The 15,677-nt window shown below is 56.1% G+C and overlaps 1 protein-coding gene across 1 annotated transcript in view; it reads right to left on the reverse strand.

Annotated features, from left to right (window-relative positions):
• The window catches only part of TMEM255B (transmembrane protein 255B), a 31,363-nt gene extending 17,924 nt beyond the window's left edge, over positions 1–13,439 (reverse strand). The window contains exons 1-3 of the mRNA XM_064585756.1: positions 13,394–13,439; positions 9,651–9,793; positions 7,031–7,093 (exon numbers count right to left, since the gene is read on the reverse strand). Coding sequence (XP_064441826.1) covers positions 7,031–7,093; positions 9,651–9,793; positions 13,394–13,439 — 252 coding nt within the window. The remainder of the gene's footprint in view (positions 1–7,030; positions 7,094–9,650; positions 9,794–13,393) is intronic.
• Positions 13,440–15,677: the final 2,238 nt, after the last annotated feature.

Raw genomic sequence — 15,677 nt, forward strand, 5'->3', positions numbered from 1 at the left:
CAGAAGGCCGCCCTGGGGCTTGAGAGCCCTCTGGCTGCAGGATGGGAGCAGGTGGGAAGGGGACAGTTAACTCCTGGGGACAATGACCCAGGCAAATGAGGACCAGGTGGGAACTGGTGCAGAGCACGGGGCTGGTCTGAGGGGGCACCTAGAGGGGACATGGGATGGGCAGAGTGGTCAGGCCACAGGGCTTGGGAGACACATTCACACCGGCAGAGGGGGCATTAATCAGAAGGGCCGGGTGGAGGGTGGCCCCCTGCACAGGTGGAGGGGCTCAGTCTACAGCCCGGGGGCATCACGTGGACAAGGTGGGTGGGGACGCAGTCTGCCAAGGAGAACGTCACTGGGCCCTCACCAGGGAGCCCGCGGGTGGTCCCGACACCCCAAAGCAGGGGACCAGGACTCTTGGGCCATCCCTCACCAGGTGTCCCTCGTCCCTGTGGACCATCTGCCCCCGGCTGTGATTGGGGTCCTCTGTCGGGGACACTGTGGGCCCTGAGCCTCGCCCTGGTGTGCGTCACTGTGCAGACCACCCTGCCTCCCCCATGACCCCAGGCTGGAGTCCGTGTGTCTTCCATCCACACCCCCACCATCCCCACCTTCCTCTTCCCAACCACAAGGATGGGGCTAGAACTAATCACGGGTGGAAAAATGGAAGATCCACAAATATGTGGAAACCAAACATCACACCCGTAAACAACCAGTGGGCCAAAGAAGTCAGCAGGGAGGCCGTACCCCAGGTTGAGGTGAACGGGATGAAATGAAAGCCTACAGGGGCCCCACTCAGAGGAGGCGCCAAAGCTCGGCAGGAACTCACCGCTGTAAACACACACTGATAAAGCAGACGGATCGCCAATCAATCGCCTAACGCCCTAAAGAACTGGAAAAAAGGAGCAAACTAAACTCAAAGCCAGCAGAAGAAAGGGAATAATAAAGGTTAACACAGAGATAAAAGACACAGGGGAAGAAAAATAAAGACAATCAATGTTCCTGGAAGGTGGTTCTTTGAAAACGTCAACAAAGCTGACAATCTTTAGCTGAACTCAGAGAACAGGAGAGAAAAACCAGATGACTGAAATCAGAAGTGAATTTAGGGACATTATTACCAACTTTACAGAAATTAAAAGGATTATAAGAAGATGCTGTGAGCTATTGTGCACCAACAAATGTGATCATCGAGATGAACCAATCCCTAGGAAGCACAGATCACCAACACTGACTCAAGAAGAAATAGCAGATTTCCAGAAACCCATACAAAGTAAGATTGAACCAAAACCCCCCAACAAAGGACCAGACGGCTTCCTTGGCAGTGTGCAGGGAGAGACGCCAGCAGGTCCACGGACAGGGGCCGAGGTGAGACCAAGGGGACCCGCGGTGGGGACAGCGCCTGGGTACCCGCGGCCACAGGGGATGAGTCCACACCGCGAGCTCGCATTCCAGCGCTCGCCCCCCAAGAGCTTCCTACCTCCCCGTCCCAAGGCTGGGACGTGTCCTTCTGAGCCTCCCCTGCCTGCACTGCCGTTCCCTGTCCTCCCCGAAGCCCCTGCCTGGCGCCCCGCGCGGAGCTCCCTGCGCATCTGCTGCAGAGACCTCCTGCACCTCTTTCCAGGCATTTGCCGTGGACGTGGGCAGGCTTCCTCCCGATGACCTCTGGATCCCCTGGCGTCGTGGGCCGGGACCTCGTAATACTGTGCCCAAAGCCCTTGGGTCGTTCCTCCTCTCAGCCCCTCCCAGGCTGGTCCCAGGGGCACCGGCTGCCTCGGCTTCTGCGTGAGGAGCTGTGGGGCTGGACACCCCCAGTAAGGCCGGCGAGGGTCCCGCGATGTCCACGCCCGAAGCAGAAGAGGTGAAGGAGAGCGGGAGGATACAGCCGGGACCCGCCGCACAACACAGGAGACAGGCTCTCTCTGGACCAGGCAGAAGGCCCGATGCCCTAACCCACTGCGGGAGACATTTCGGCACCTGTCACTTCCTAGCGGCCTGATGGCCCCGTGGGCTTTATACCATGTTCCAGAGGGAACGCCGTGTCTGCAGCTGTATGTCCGTGTGTCTGCGTGTCTGTCTGTCTGTGTGTCTGCATGTGTGTGTCTGTGTGTCTGTCCGTGTGTCTGTGTGTCTGTCCGTGTGTCTGTCTGTGTGTCTGCGTGTGTCCGCGTGTGTCTGTGTGTCTGTCTGTGTCCGTGTGTCTGTGTGTCTGTCTGTGTGTCTGCGTGTCTGTCTGTGTGTCTGCGTGTGTCTGTCCGTGTGTCTGTGTGTCTGTCTTCTGTGTGTCTGTCTGTGTCTGTCTGTGTGTCTGTGTGTCTGCGTGTGTCTGTGTGTCTGTCTGTGTCTGTGTGTCTGTCCGTGTGTCTGTGTGTCTGTGTCTGTCTGTGTGTCTGTGTCTGTGTGTCTGTCTGTGTGTGTGTCTGTGTCTGTGTGTGTGTGTCTGTGTGTCTGTGTGTGTGTCTGTGTGTCTGTGTGTGTGTCTGTCTGTCTGTGTCTGTCTGTGTGTCTGTGTGTCTGTCTGAGTGTCTGTGTGTCTGTGTGTCTGCGTGTGTGTTTGTGTGTCTGTCTGTGTGTCTGTCTGTGTCTATCTGTGTGTCTGTGTCTGTCTGTGTCTGTGTGTCTGTCTGTGTCTGTCTGGTCTGTGTGTGTGTCTGTGTCTGTCTGTGTCTGTGTGTCTGTCTGTGTCTGTGTGTCTGTGTCTGTGTGTGTGTCTGTGTCTGTCTGTGTGTCTGTGTGTATGTGTGTCTGTCTGTCTGTGTCTGTGTGTCTGCTTGTGTGTCTGTGTGTCTGTCTGTGTCTGTCTGTGTGTCTCACACACACACGGGGGCAGACAGGCAGTTCGACACGGCTCTCGGCCCCTGGTGTCTCCCCGCCGCCTCCGGGGCCGTCTGGACGGCAGGGCTGGTAGTGAAATCGATGAGTCAGGCACCTGTCCGGGTAAGGAGAGGGCAGCAACTCCCCATTAATAGAAAAATATGAAAAGCTGACTCACTTTGGGGCATATTCTTAGGACGTCACAAGAGACTAACATAGAGATGGGCAGACGTGATGGTGAAGCCACTTGTCACAGTCGGATTCTACCCCGTAAATTTTAATAGACGAAATGGTACTATGTCTGGTATTTGCTTCTAAATAACATGGGGAGGGAAGAAGTGAGTGGGAGATAAGAGGACCATGAGGTCAATAGCCCCTCTGCCAACTTTCACGTATGTTTAAATTTTCTATCAGAGGAAATTAAAAAGAAATCAAGAAAGAAGAAAGCATTCTTACGTATCTGGATGCACGTGAAATGCGTTCTCTCACCTTGCGATTTACTGACTCGCGAAGCAACCCGAACCTCCTGAAGGCCTGGGTGCTTAAGAACGGGGTCTGGCCATGGCTACTGCTCTGGGCCAGTGTGGTGCCTGGTTCCTCCCACGGGCCCTTCCAGCAGCCCTGGGAATGAGGAAACTGAGGTCCAGAAGGGTCGAGTAAGTTTCCCAAGATCACAGCGCTCCTAGTGGTGGACACAGGCTTCGGTCTCCATCAACATCAAGTAAAGTGTTAGTGAATGCATTCATCCTACAAAGTTAGTCTCCTGACAAGGAGAACTGAGACAGTCCAGGCGTCACAGACAACTCCCGTCCGAAGGCTCTGGTCTGGGGCACAGGGAAGCTTGCGGGCGAGCCAGGCCCCACATCGCTCTCCTCTTACTAGAGCCTCCAAAACAGACCTCCTGCATCCACATTGGGAAGGAAGAAGCAAAACTATCTCTATTTGCAGGTGACATGATCTTATGGATGCAGAATCCTAAGGAATCTACTAGAAACTATCAAAATGAAAGAATGAGTTCAACAGAGCTACAGGATATAAGATCAACAGAAAAATCTATTGCATTTTTACACACATGCAATGGACACTCCTAAAATGAAGTTAGGGAGACAATTCCATTCATAATACCCTCCAAAAGAATAAAATACTTAGGAATACACTTAGCAAAAGAAGCACAAAATAGACTCTTAGCACAACAAAACATTGTTGAGGGAAATGAAAATAGCTCTAGAAAACATAGGAACATATCCCACAGTCATGGGTCAGGATACTTAACTTCGTTAAGCCAGCAACACTCTCTAAACTGATCCATAGATTGAGCACAGTGCCCATCAGAATCCCAGCTGACCTCGTTGCAGAAATTGGCAAGCTGATTTAAAAACTCATACGAAATTGCAAAGACAGAGAATAACCAGAACAGTCCTGAAAAAGAGGAACAAAGCAGGAAGACTCATGTTCTGATTTCAAAACTCACTACAAAGCAACAGTAATTGAGACACTGTGCACTGACACAAGGACAGACCTGTGGACAAAAAGGACAGAACTGAGAGCCCAAAAGCAGATGCACACACGTGGGGCCAAGTGACGACCAACAAGGGCATCGAGACCATCCAGTGGGGAAAAGCCAGACTTCCTACCAAGTGAGCAGCCACATGGAGAAGGTGGACCCCTACCTCACACCACATGCAAACATTCGCTCAAATTGGACCAAAGACTTCCATGTAAGTGATGAAACTCAGAAAACATAGGGGTGAGTCTTCATGATCCTGGAGCTGGCATGGGATTCTTAGAAACGACACCAATGGGGGCACCTGGGTGACGCAGTTGGTTAAGCATCCCACTCTTGGTTTCGGCTCAGGTCATGATCTTCCCAGTTGGGAGATCAAGCCCCGCGTTGGGCTCGGCGCTCAGCGCACACTCCGCTGGAGATTCTCTCTCCCTCTCCCTCTGCTCCTCCCACTCATGCTCGTGCTCTCGCTTTCTCTCAAATAAGTAAATAAATCTTAAAAAAAGAAAAGAAAGAAAGAAATGGCACCAACAGCACGAACAACAAAAGAGAATACACAGGGGTGCCCGGGTGGCTCAGTCGTTAAGTGTCTGCCTTCGGCTCAGGTCATGATCCCAGGGTCCTGGGATCAGGCCCCGCATCGGGCTCCCTGCTTGGTGGGAAGCCTGCTTCTCCCTCTCCCTCTCCCCCTTGTGTTCCCTCTCTCACTGTGTCTCTCTCTGTCAAATAAATAAATAATCTTTAAAAAAAAGAGAGAGAGAGAGAATACACAAGCTGGGCTTCACTGGAACTGCAAACCTCTGTGCCTCAAAGCTGCCATCAAGAAGGCGAAGGTGAAGAGAGCCCATAGACAGGAGAGAATATTTGCAACTCATGCATCTGACAAAGGGCTTGGATGGGGGACACGTAAAGGACTCTGACAAGTCAGTCATGCAAAGACAAGTCACCCAACTTAAAAATCAGCAGAGGATCTGAATGGCATTTGTCTACAAAAAGAGATGGAAAAGACCAATAAGCCTGTGAAGAGGAGCCCGAGGTCACAAATGATCAGGGAAGCAGATTCTGTGTCATGCCCGCCAGACAGATGAGCACGCGTGCGGGGGGCTTGGAGAGCCCGGAGCCAACGCTTCCGCCAACGACTGCCATAGGACCCGGTGGCCCCACTCCTACCAACGGAAACGTGTGTCTTCAGATGTGGGCAGTGGCACTGTTCACGACATGGCAATGGCCCCAGTGACCATCTGCAAACGGTGGCCCATCCTTTCGCCAGAACGCGACTCGGCCATAAAGCAATGGGAGAACATGAGTGATGCAGCCTGGCCCACCGCAGCCCAGACCCGAAGTCGATCAGCAGGACCGTCGAGGGAGAGAGGCCCTGGGGAGCCAGCAGCGCCCCGGACAGCGGACAGGGGGCCGCAGCTTCTCCTCGCGCAGCCGGGCCGCAGCTGGGACCCTCTCTCCACACTCCGGCCCTTTGTGCGGCTTTAAATCACTGACCTCTTCCGGGGACAGTTACACTTTAATGTGGTTAAGCATGGAAGGAAATCTGTTTCTCCCACTGAAGATCCTTAAATACCACTCAGGCGAGGGCCCAGAAAGAGCTCTGTGAGAGTCTTTAAAGGCCCTGCCTCCCGGGGGGCGTCCTCGGGCAGACTCGGGGGCAAGGCTGCCTCCACCTCCCTCCTGCAAGAGACTCCCGGGCAGAGGGGCCTGCAGGAGGCCAAGGATGAGCCCCCCCGCCCCAGGCAAGGAGGGTGGGGTCCCGCACTGCCCGGACATGTGGCAGAAGCCCTCTGTCCACCTCGTCACGGCCAGTGGCCCAGAGCAGGGGCACACCCTCCCAGTACTTGGGAGAAGACACTTGTTTCTGCCAGAACCCAAATCTCTTCAACCTGCTCGCTCCCGGCCCCATCCCAGGACCTGTCCCCCTCACTCCTTCTGCCCCGGGGGCCGTCCTCTCAGTGTGGGTTATGACAGTGGCCACCGCAGCTCAGCCACAGGCCTCTGCTGTCAGCCAGGGAACGGGGGACACGCAGGGCCATCCATGCAGCCCCCACACACACTGAAAGCCCCAGGGCGAGTGGTAGCAAGTAGGGGGGAAAATTAGGATGAGAGCCCGAGAGGCCAGGGCTGGAGACTAGTCGGAAACGGCCACGCAGCCCCAGATCCCCTCTGAAACCTCTCAAGATGCGACACTCACTGCCCCCGTGAACTGGAAAATTAACTGGCTGCTCTTGGAGGCTCATCCCCAAAACGGTGCATCGACAAACAGATGCCAAATAGAAACCATTAATGAAGATACCATGTTCGGAAGACGGATCAAAGTTGGCGTCCTTCATCCACCCGTGTCTCCACTTCCTGCTTTTCCATCGGCCTCCCCTCACTTCCCAGCTTGGGAGAGCCTACACATTATTTAATTCCCTAACCCCCAACCCACCCCACTCCCTAAACTTCCGTCCTGTGTCTCAACTTCAGCTGCTAGGTTGTAGGATGCACCCTACAATCCTAGAAGCAATGCTCACTTAGACTTCACAACTGTGAAGGGCACCCATAAGCCCCGAGTCCAGAGTCGTGCAGTGCACAGCCTGGGGAACCTGGGCCCTGATCCTAGGTTGCTGGATTGGGGTGGGGGGCTTTCCTAGGAACACCAGCTGTAGCTATAACATACTCTGTGAGGGGCAACACTCTTATTACCCCACATTTGAAAGAAGCAATGTGCATTCTTACCATTTGCCTTCTATTCTCCACCAGGTTGATGCCAATAATTCCTAAGAAAGCTCCAAAGCCCAGCTGGACCGAAGGAAAAACAAGGGAGAAAGCACTCTGGTTAGCATGCCTGAGGCTTAATGCTGGTCTTTAACAGCAAATAATGCGCAGGACACTGCCACTCTTAGAGGCATCTTATCAAAAGGCAAAGCCGGCCAATGCCCCCTCCCCCTACCAACTTAACCACCAAGTGGCCGACAAGCTCATGCCCGTTAGGGTGGGCTTCTTGGGCTCAGTCAAAGCCAGTGATTGGAATAGAAGTTGCTGAAACATGACTCGTCTCAACTTCCATGTTCAAATATTTTAACTCTTGATCACAGAAAAGAGGGTATCATGTACCCCTCACCTCCAGCACAGAGGGACAGCACCTTCACAGTGACTCAGAGCACTCACAGCCCATCTTCTGCATCTGGTCGTCAGGTGAGGGGCCCACCCGATGCTTCTCCTGGACCAGTCTGAAGCCCGAGTCAGGGGATGGCTCCTCAGGTGAGATATTGGGAAACCAGAACCAAGAGTATGCAGAAGAAGGGTTGTCAGTCGCCCGCAGACGCGGCCGACACCAATCACAAGTGAGCTTTGGACTCAGGTGAGCAGGCAGACAGGTAGCCTTGGGGAGGGGAGGAGAGGTAGGAAGGAGGCTCCAGCAGTGGGAGGACGCCGAGGGGGGTCTTCCTGTCCTTGAGAAAGCCTCAGCTCCCAGCCCCCCGGACGAAGGGAGGCGGGCTGTTGGAGAAACATACCCTGGCTGTGCTCGCCCCATAACGAGGGATCCAGGGCGGGGCACCAGGACCCCTCCACTGAGCGTGTCCACCTGGCGGGAGACTTTCCTCACTAATGTCCATCAGCTTGACCGGCGCCCTGGGACGACGCTGCGCAGGGCGGCCACAAGGTGGAGCTGCGCTGGGCGGCTCACGGCAGGTGGCTCGCGGCAGGTGGCAGGTGGCTCGCGGCAGGTGGCAGGTGGGCCCCGTCCGCCGGTTGGGCTTGCGTCTGAGTTTGGGGCGCCGACAACAGAGTGGCACCGTGGTGGGCGCTCGAGGCCACAGTGTCAAATTTAGCGCACTAAAAGTCACACCCGCTTATGACTACAGAAGCCGTGTCTGTGGAGATGGGCACCAATAATTTAAGCATTCTCAAGGACGAAGAGGAACGTTTTCGTCATGTGCACCTTCAAAACATCACAGTCCAGCTCCTCAGTGCAAAAGCGTCAGAATCCCACTCACTTAGCTGTGTTAAAATGCACGTGTTAGGGTTCACCAACACCCGCCCTCGTTCCAACGGGTGGGGCGCTCGACCCCCCAGCCCCAGTTTCTTCCCAGGAGCCGTTCTGCCACCAACTCTGCGGACGTGGCCTCTGCACGCAGCTGACTTTTACCCCCCTTGTCCTGTGCATTTCATCTCTTCCTCCGTGGTTCATCTTCAGAGCCGGCGGGCTGACGCGGGTCCCACCCTGGCCTGGTCCCGGAGCCCGGCTCCCTCAGCAGCTTGCCCTCAACACCGTGTCCGGGGTCCCCCACCACCCACCACCCACGGCAGAAGGGTGGGGCCCCCAGAATATTGGCAGCTCTTAAGACTTTACTGATAAAACTTTCCTGCACAGCACTCTTTATGTGTTTACTCATTAATAATACACAGGTAGACAATGTAGATTTATAGAGCATAGACAAAAAACCAAAAATAAAGTATTAAGATAAAGATGAAGCGAAAAATATATGTGAAACATTTTTAAATATTTAATGCCACCTTTTCATCCTTGCTAAAAATGTTACCAATATTATTGCTGATCTTGGTAATACTTTTAATAAGAATAATGTGATTAGATGAACTTCCTTTTAAAAAATATCTGGATTTAGCATTTATGACAGCAACTCAGGGTTCCGGTGCATTTTAAGGGCATCCCAGCTGACAGAGCCAATCCCACAGACGCCTCGTGTGCAGCGCGGGCCTTTGGAGCAAGTTCTATTGTGTCGACAACACAGTTCGAAAAATCCCCTCGATAATTCTGAGTTTGGGTGGCACTTCTTGCCAGATCTCAGTACCCCGTTTACCATGCGGCACTACTGCCCGCAATCTGATATGAGGCGTGGAGGACCCCTCTTCTGCCGCCCCCAGGACAGAGACTGATTAGCACCACCACGGCTAGGGCGCCTTGGCAGGACTGCATTAAGCCACATGTCCCTTCTGCCAGGCTCGGTGCAGTCAGCGTGCTCCGCCTGGAGGCCCCGGGCCGAGTCTGGGCCAGCATTTGTCCTGCTCCAGGGCCGGCGCACTCGCTGGCTGGGCGTGCTCTGCCTCCCCCGTCCTCCCCCGTCTCAGGCTCCCACCCTGTGCCCGCCACCTTGCATTTGTAAGGGCCCTGCGCTCAGGCGGGCCCAGCTGCACGAGGCAGGAGATGGCGCCTCCTGAGGCCAGCCCCACAGCCACAGGGCCCGGGAGAAGACACGGGTGCCTTGGGGCAGATTCTGCCGACCACAACCACCCACAGCAGCTCCCGTGTCTTACCCTCCAACCCCACGAGCTGGGGTGGAGGGTGTCACCACCCGCAACTCTCCTAGCAGACCCTGAGGGGAATAGCACTCACGATGATCCCTGGGTAGTAGCCCCCCACGGTCACGTTCTCTGTCCTGGTGGTGGCGGCGAGGCCGATGGTCAGGATGGAGGCAGACATCACGAGCAGAGACCCCACAAACCAAAGGGAAGTCTTCTTTCTCCTCGCAAACCCTTCTAGAAGGAGGACAAATGAGGAAGCGTCAGAGCACGGTCCCAGCCCATGCGCTCCCTGCCCCGGCCACTCCCTCCCCAGGTGACTGAAGCGGCCTCTGGAAGACCCCAGACCACCTTGTGCGTGGACACTTCTTTCTCAGGGCAGGAAATCAGGGCCCCGTCCTCACCCGCCAGCCCACCTGAAAGGTTTCCACCCAGCTCCTCGATGCCCTTCCTCAAGGACACTCGTCCGCACCCACACAGCCTCACCCGCACCTCCGTGTCCTGCAGATGGAAGCGGGAGCCCCTGGCCGCCCCTGCAGCCCCCACTGCCCCAGTGTTTACCACCCCAATATCGGACCCCCATAATGAGCCCCATGAAGGCAGGTGGGAATCTGTCTTTTCCCTGCTCCAGCCCTCTTGCCTGAGACGTCAGTGCCACTGGGGCTCACCCCCAAAACCAATGCCCACCCTGGTCTGTGAGTCCCCCAAAGCCTTCACCCTGGCAACCCACAACAGAGGTCATGCCTGACCATTTATCATCCATCAAAACAAAAAATGTTCAGTAGGCCCTGCAGGAAATCTCTTGGAGGAGTCTGTCCCTCTGCCTTTCTCCTTGTCAGCCTTTCTGCTGCCTGGAATGTGAGCAGAAAGACGGAGCCCCAGCAGCCATTTTGGGCCGTGAGGGAACCTTGTGACTGGAAGCCACACTTGCAGAATGGCAGAGCAGAAAGACAGGCCTGGGTTGTCTACCTCCAAACTTAAGTAGCAGAATAAAGTCTCTGGACTACAGTTGCTGCTTTGGATGTCCCAGTCTTTGTGGGCAAACGTAATTCTAGGTGTCCCAGAACTCAAGAAAGCAGCCAGAAAGGAGACCTTCCCATTGTCTGTCCCTCCGTCAAGTCTTGACTTCTGGGTTTCTCGTTCATCTAACGGTCTGCCCTGTGGTGTGTCTCGGGGAAGGCAGGGAGGCTTCATTTACAGGACCGTTCATGCACAGTCTCCCACTCCCACCTCATCAGTGGCCACACAACAGAGGCCGGGGAAGGACAAGGCAAGAGTCCATGCTGAGTCCAACCAGGCTGCTGGGTCTTGCTTTTGTGGAAGCTTAACCATCTGGATCCCTGTGACTCCAAGACAAAATCAGGATGAAAGAAAAATGGGGAGCTTCATCGTGCACCAAAGTTCTTCAATCAACATCACGTGTGTTTAGCGGGGGAGGCAGCCACGCACGTGACGGCAACCTCAGGCTCGGTCACTGCACGCACTCATGTTCACGCTCCGGACGGTTTGTGTCTGAATTTACAGGTCTGCGGTCCTGTGAGCAAAGCTCAACGGCAAGTCAAGTTACAGCACCCGTGACTGGGGTCCCTCCACACGCAGAAGTAAGTCATCCTGCGAGCTCACACAAATGCCCTCCTCCTCAAAGGACTTTCTGTTGCTATTTTTCCTCATTTAGTGCATCGCACATCTTATGCCCCAAACCATCAGCCAGATGCCTCGGCGTCTGCTTCCTCCAGAGCACAGCCTCCCGTGGTCCTATCTCTCAGTCCCTCAGGGGCACCTGCCTGGCAGGAAGCCCTGCTCGGATCCCTTAGTGACGCTCTCACACGCTGATCACAGAGCAAAAAACTAAGCACGTCTCCTTTGGGGTCATGTAAATCTTCCTGTGTCCCATTCCGTCACTTTCTCCCGGTCTGGCCTTCCCTCTGAGGCTCCGGCTCAAGGAGATGCTGCGCTGTCAGCATTTCCGTGACAGGTTAACCGGAGGCCCAGAAGGACAGCGGTGGCGCTGACCAGCTGCAGTGTCCTCACTCCAAGCACAACACAGGTAACAAGGAGGAGACTCCTGACCTTAAATACTCTTTATAAACACAGGACATGGCATAAAAATAAGGGAACGAGAAAGAAACTCGAGGAAGGAAGGTAGGGCATCTTTATAATTACCCTAAGACATGCATTCTTAGATCAGGTTTTGGAGACAAATGGGTCCTGCACTGGAGGAAGGCCCCCAGAGCCCCCTGGACCGCCCCCCCAATCCTCCTACCTCCTACGCAGAACTGTTAGCATGTGTGTTGTTACAAATGATGTGTCTGGACTGTTAACTAAAATCTATACAGTCGGGTATACCCCAGACCGGCCATGGGGTCTCCAGCTGCCCGGAGGGGAAGCCCGTGGAGCAGGGCCTGTGTGCCCTGCTTGCCACTGGACCCCACACCTGGCTCAGATGACAGCAGACCTGTTTCCTGATCTGGACAGGGAGGGGGTGACAGCCAGCTGCATTACCCACCTCTTAACTGCTCTAAGGGCCAACAAGAGGACATGCGTGAGTTCTGGGCATAGTGAGCGTAGTCAACCTATTCCTCGTGGGTGGAGTGGACATTCAGATGGGTGGCAGGTGCTCCTAACTGGCTTTCCTCCCATTGGGAGAGGAGTTTGAGGGGCGACGCTGAAGGCCACGGCGGCATCTCCCCGTTACCCCTGCGCCCCTGCCCTGCACCCATCCGCAGCCCTCTGCCTGCCACAGCTCCTGGGAAAGCCTGGCCACATCCGGACGGAGCAGATCCCGTCCCCAGACTGGGTGCTGCAGCTTGGAAGCGTCCCAGGTCATGGCCTCCCAGAGAGAAGAACGCGCTCGCTTCATCGCGTGGGAACACCTGGCCCCAGAGGCAACGTGACGCCCCTGGGAAAGAGACTGGGGCAGAACCGTGCGACTCAGCCATCCGCTTCCTGTCTCCTGATTTTATAGGTGTGACATGCAAGGTGCTGACTGCAGAAATGTGAAGTAGAAAGTGCCCGTAAGACCCCCAGCTACACTACTGTTTATACTTTTGTGTAAGTGACCAACTCTTGGTGTAATTCGTCAGAAGGAAAGACAAAGTGCTTTTTAAACCACCAATCATTGCAGTATAATAACATAACAACAACCAGTTAGTACAGACCTCATTCTCATCGTCCACAAATAAGCAATCCGTTTCTGGAGGATGAAAACACGGGGACGCAGGCGCTGTGCTTTAGAGGGTGGGGGGTGTGCTTCTGTTCCTTTCAAGGAAGAAGCCGGGTTCTTCGATCATTATTTGCAAATCAAGCAACATTAACTCCTCTGGTTTTTAATAAGAGACGTTCCAAAGATGCTGCAGGCAGCCCAGAGGTGCACGCCCAGGTTTGGCAGGGTCCCCCGGCAGGGAGCGCAGGAGGCGCGGCTGGCCTCACTCTCCGTTCCTTTCAGAATCTTCCCTGATCCCCGTCAGCAAAACACACCCTCCTCATTCTGGCCCTTGAGCCTCCTCCAGGCTGCATCTGGTCTGGCCAAAAGACCCGGGGTTCCGGGAACTTGTGGGGCAGAAGGATGTGGGGGGTTGGAACAGAGCCCAAACTATGGGAAGCAGCCCTGTCCGTTGAAACAAGGTCTAGAAATGCCTGAGCTGGGGCAGGGGAGGCGGAGGGCGGGGTCCATGGCAACAGACGGGGAGACAGGGAGTCAGAGAGGTGTGCAGGGAGACCACCCGTGTCAGGACAAAGGGTCCCAAAGGTGCAGCCGCACGGCGGCAGACAGGAGCTGTGGACCCTGCCCGGGACCCCAGCCCATGGCCTGCTCTGGGATGCTGGTGCCCCGCTCACCTGTTGTGTCCAGCAGGGCCAGGGGCCCAGGCACCGGCAGCTGCATCCCGGGAGGGTCACAGGTCTGATGTGGATCAGGGAGGATCAGCGGCCCCGAGCCCCGCCCCTTCCCTGTGGGGACCGCCCCCCTCCCACCTACACTCCCTTCCTGCCCTGCCCGCCCTGGTCCCACACTGCACCGGTGTAGGAGGCTGAGGCCCGGAGGCAGACCAGCTGGGAAGTCCTCCAGGATTCCTGGTCGGTGCCCCCAGGCCGCAGGCTGCGGAGGGTGGGATGCGTGTGGGGAGGCTGCACTCGGCTCCCAGTCGGCCCACCTGCCCCGCGGGGCTCCTGCAGCTGCTTCTGCTCCGCGACCCGAGCGGCAGACGCTGAAACTCCGTGCCCCTTGAATGAATGAACGCATGGATGAAAGCGCGAATGCAGGGCACCACCGCACCCCACCGCTCACCCCCGCCCCCATCACTCTGGCGCTGAGTGAACCCCGGGTTAGGATGGGAGCGGCCGGAGGAGCGTCCCAGGACCCGTTGCCTCGCATGGCGGCAAGGAGAGGGTCTTGCAAAGACCACTAGGGCCATTTTTAAACTGTCAGAGCAGCCACCTGATGGCGGAGCGCCCAGACCACCAGCCAGCGTGAAAGGCACCCAGCCTCCCTGGTAATTAGGGGAATGTCACCAGAAACAGTGTTGTCCCTCTTTGCCCCCACGCGGTTGGCGAATCCTTGGCGGTGGGGCAGTCACTTCGACGGCAAGGACCCCACCCTCCCTCCTGAAGGACGCGCCTAAGAGCCGGCTGTCTGAACCCAGGCTGTCCGCTCCCATCACCAAAAGCTGTGTTTTAAGTCCGGGACCCTGAGCTCGACCTCAACACCAGACTCAGAATTGTGGGGTGCAGCGTTTGTGACGCAGGCCAGCACTCCACAGGGGCCGTGGCTGTCGGCCGCCATTCGGACGCCAGTGCCCGGGGAAGCAGACTGGGCCTGGGGAGCCAGCGAGGGTGCAGGAGGGTCCCCGGGCCAGGTGGAGGGTGTAGCAGCACCCGGACCGCCCGCCCCGTCCACATCATGGCAGCCTCAGACAATGCCCGTGCTCATCCCGTTTCACAGATGGGGAAACCGAGGTCCCAGGAGGTTAAGTGTGTGACCAAGAGCAGATCCAGAATTCCTCCAAAGCCTACACGCGTCACTGCAGGGAGGGACCCTGCTTAGAATTCATTCCTTGGACCCCCTCCCCGCCCAGTGTGACAGGTGCATCATTGCCCATGCCCATGGCGCCAACTGACAACAGGTTTACCCGCCTCGACCTGACACAGGGGCCCGTAGCAAGCCGACCTCTGCAGAGAGCACCGGTCTGGGATCAGGGATTTTTTAAGTGTAATTTAATTTAGCTCTTGCTAAGACAATTAAGAGGAAATCTGTCCTCTTCCGGTCTGAAGATAATCAGAGGGACTGGACAAATCAGTATTGACATTAAGAAGATAACGTAGACACACACTCACACCCAGCAGGGCTCTGAGTCCCAGGGCATGGGCGCGCCCTCCACAGAAGACCCGCTGGGAAGGCGAGGACGGGGACGTCAAGAGCAGCTGGGGCGACGATGACCACAGGAAGGTAACAGGCGCACGCAGCTGAACAAGGTACAGGAAGACTCGGGCCGTGAATTAGCAAAGACTCGTTGGCTGTTAACAATACCGTTGACGGGAGAGATGCTATGAAAGCATCCTGCAGACGAATGCAGAGTTTGGAAAGTCACTGAAAGATAAATCACATGACAGGAAAAGGCGCCGGACTGTGCCAGGGTTTGGCCGCCGTGGTCCCAGATTTCAGTGGATTTCACTGGAAGAGGGTGACTGGGGACAGATTACCTTCACCAAAAGGAGCAAGACAGCAGAACAAAGCCCAACGGTAGGAAGGTGGGGTCCCCAGGGAGGGGGCTCATGGGGGTGCATGGAGTCCCTGGGGTGTCCATGGAGGGTGCATGGGATCTGGGGGGTGTTCATGAGGGTGCACGTGGTCCCCAGGGAGGGGGTGCATGGGGGCACACAGGGTCTCTGGAGGAGTCCATGGGTGGGGTGTGTGGGGTCCCGGGGAAGGGGTGCATGGGGGGTGCACAGGGTCCCTGGGGTGTCCATGGAGGGTGCACGGGATCTGGGGGGTATTCGTAGATGGTGCGCAGGGTCCTGGGAGGTCATGGGGGGGTGTGGGGTCCCAGGGAGGGGGTGCATGGAGGGTACACGGGGACCCCATGTGGGGTTATGGGGGGCACGCGGGGACCCTGGGGGTCGCGCA

The sequence above is a fragment of the Mirounga angustirostris genome, unplaced genomic scaffold (genome assembly GCF_029215605.1).
Source record: "Mirounga angustirostris isolate CCGP_5_RB_7025 unplaced genomic scaffold, mMirAng1.0.hap1 SCAF_3, whole genome shotgun sequence".
Lineage (NCBI taxonomy): Eukaryota > Metazoa > Chordata > Mammalia > Carnivora > Phocidae > Mirounga > Mirounga angustirostris.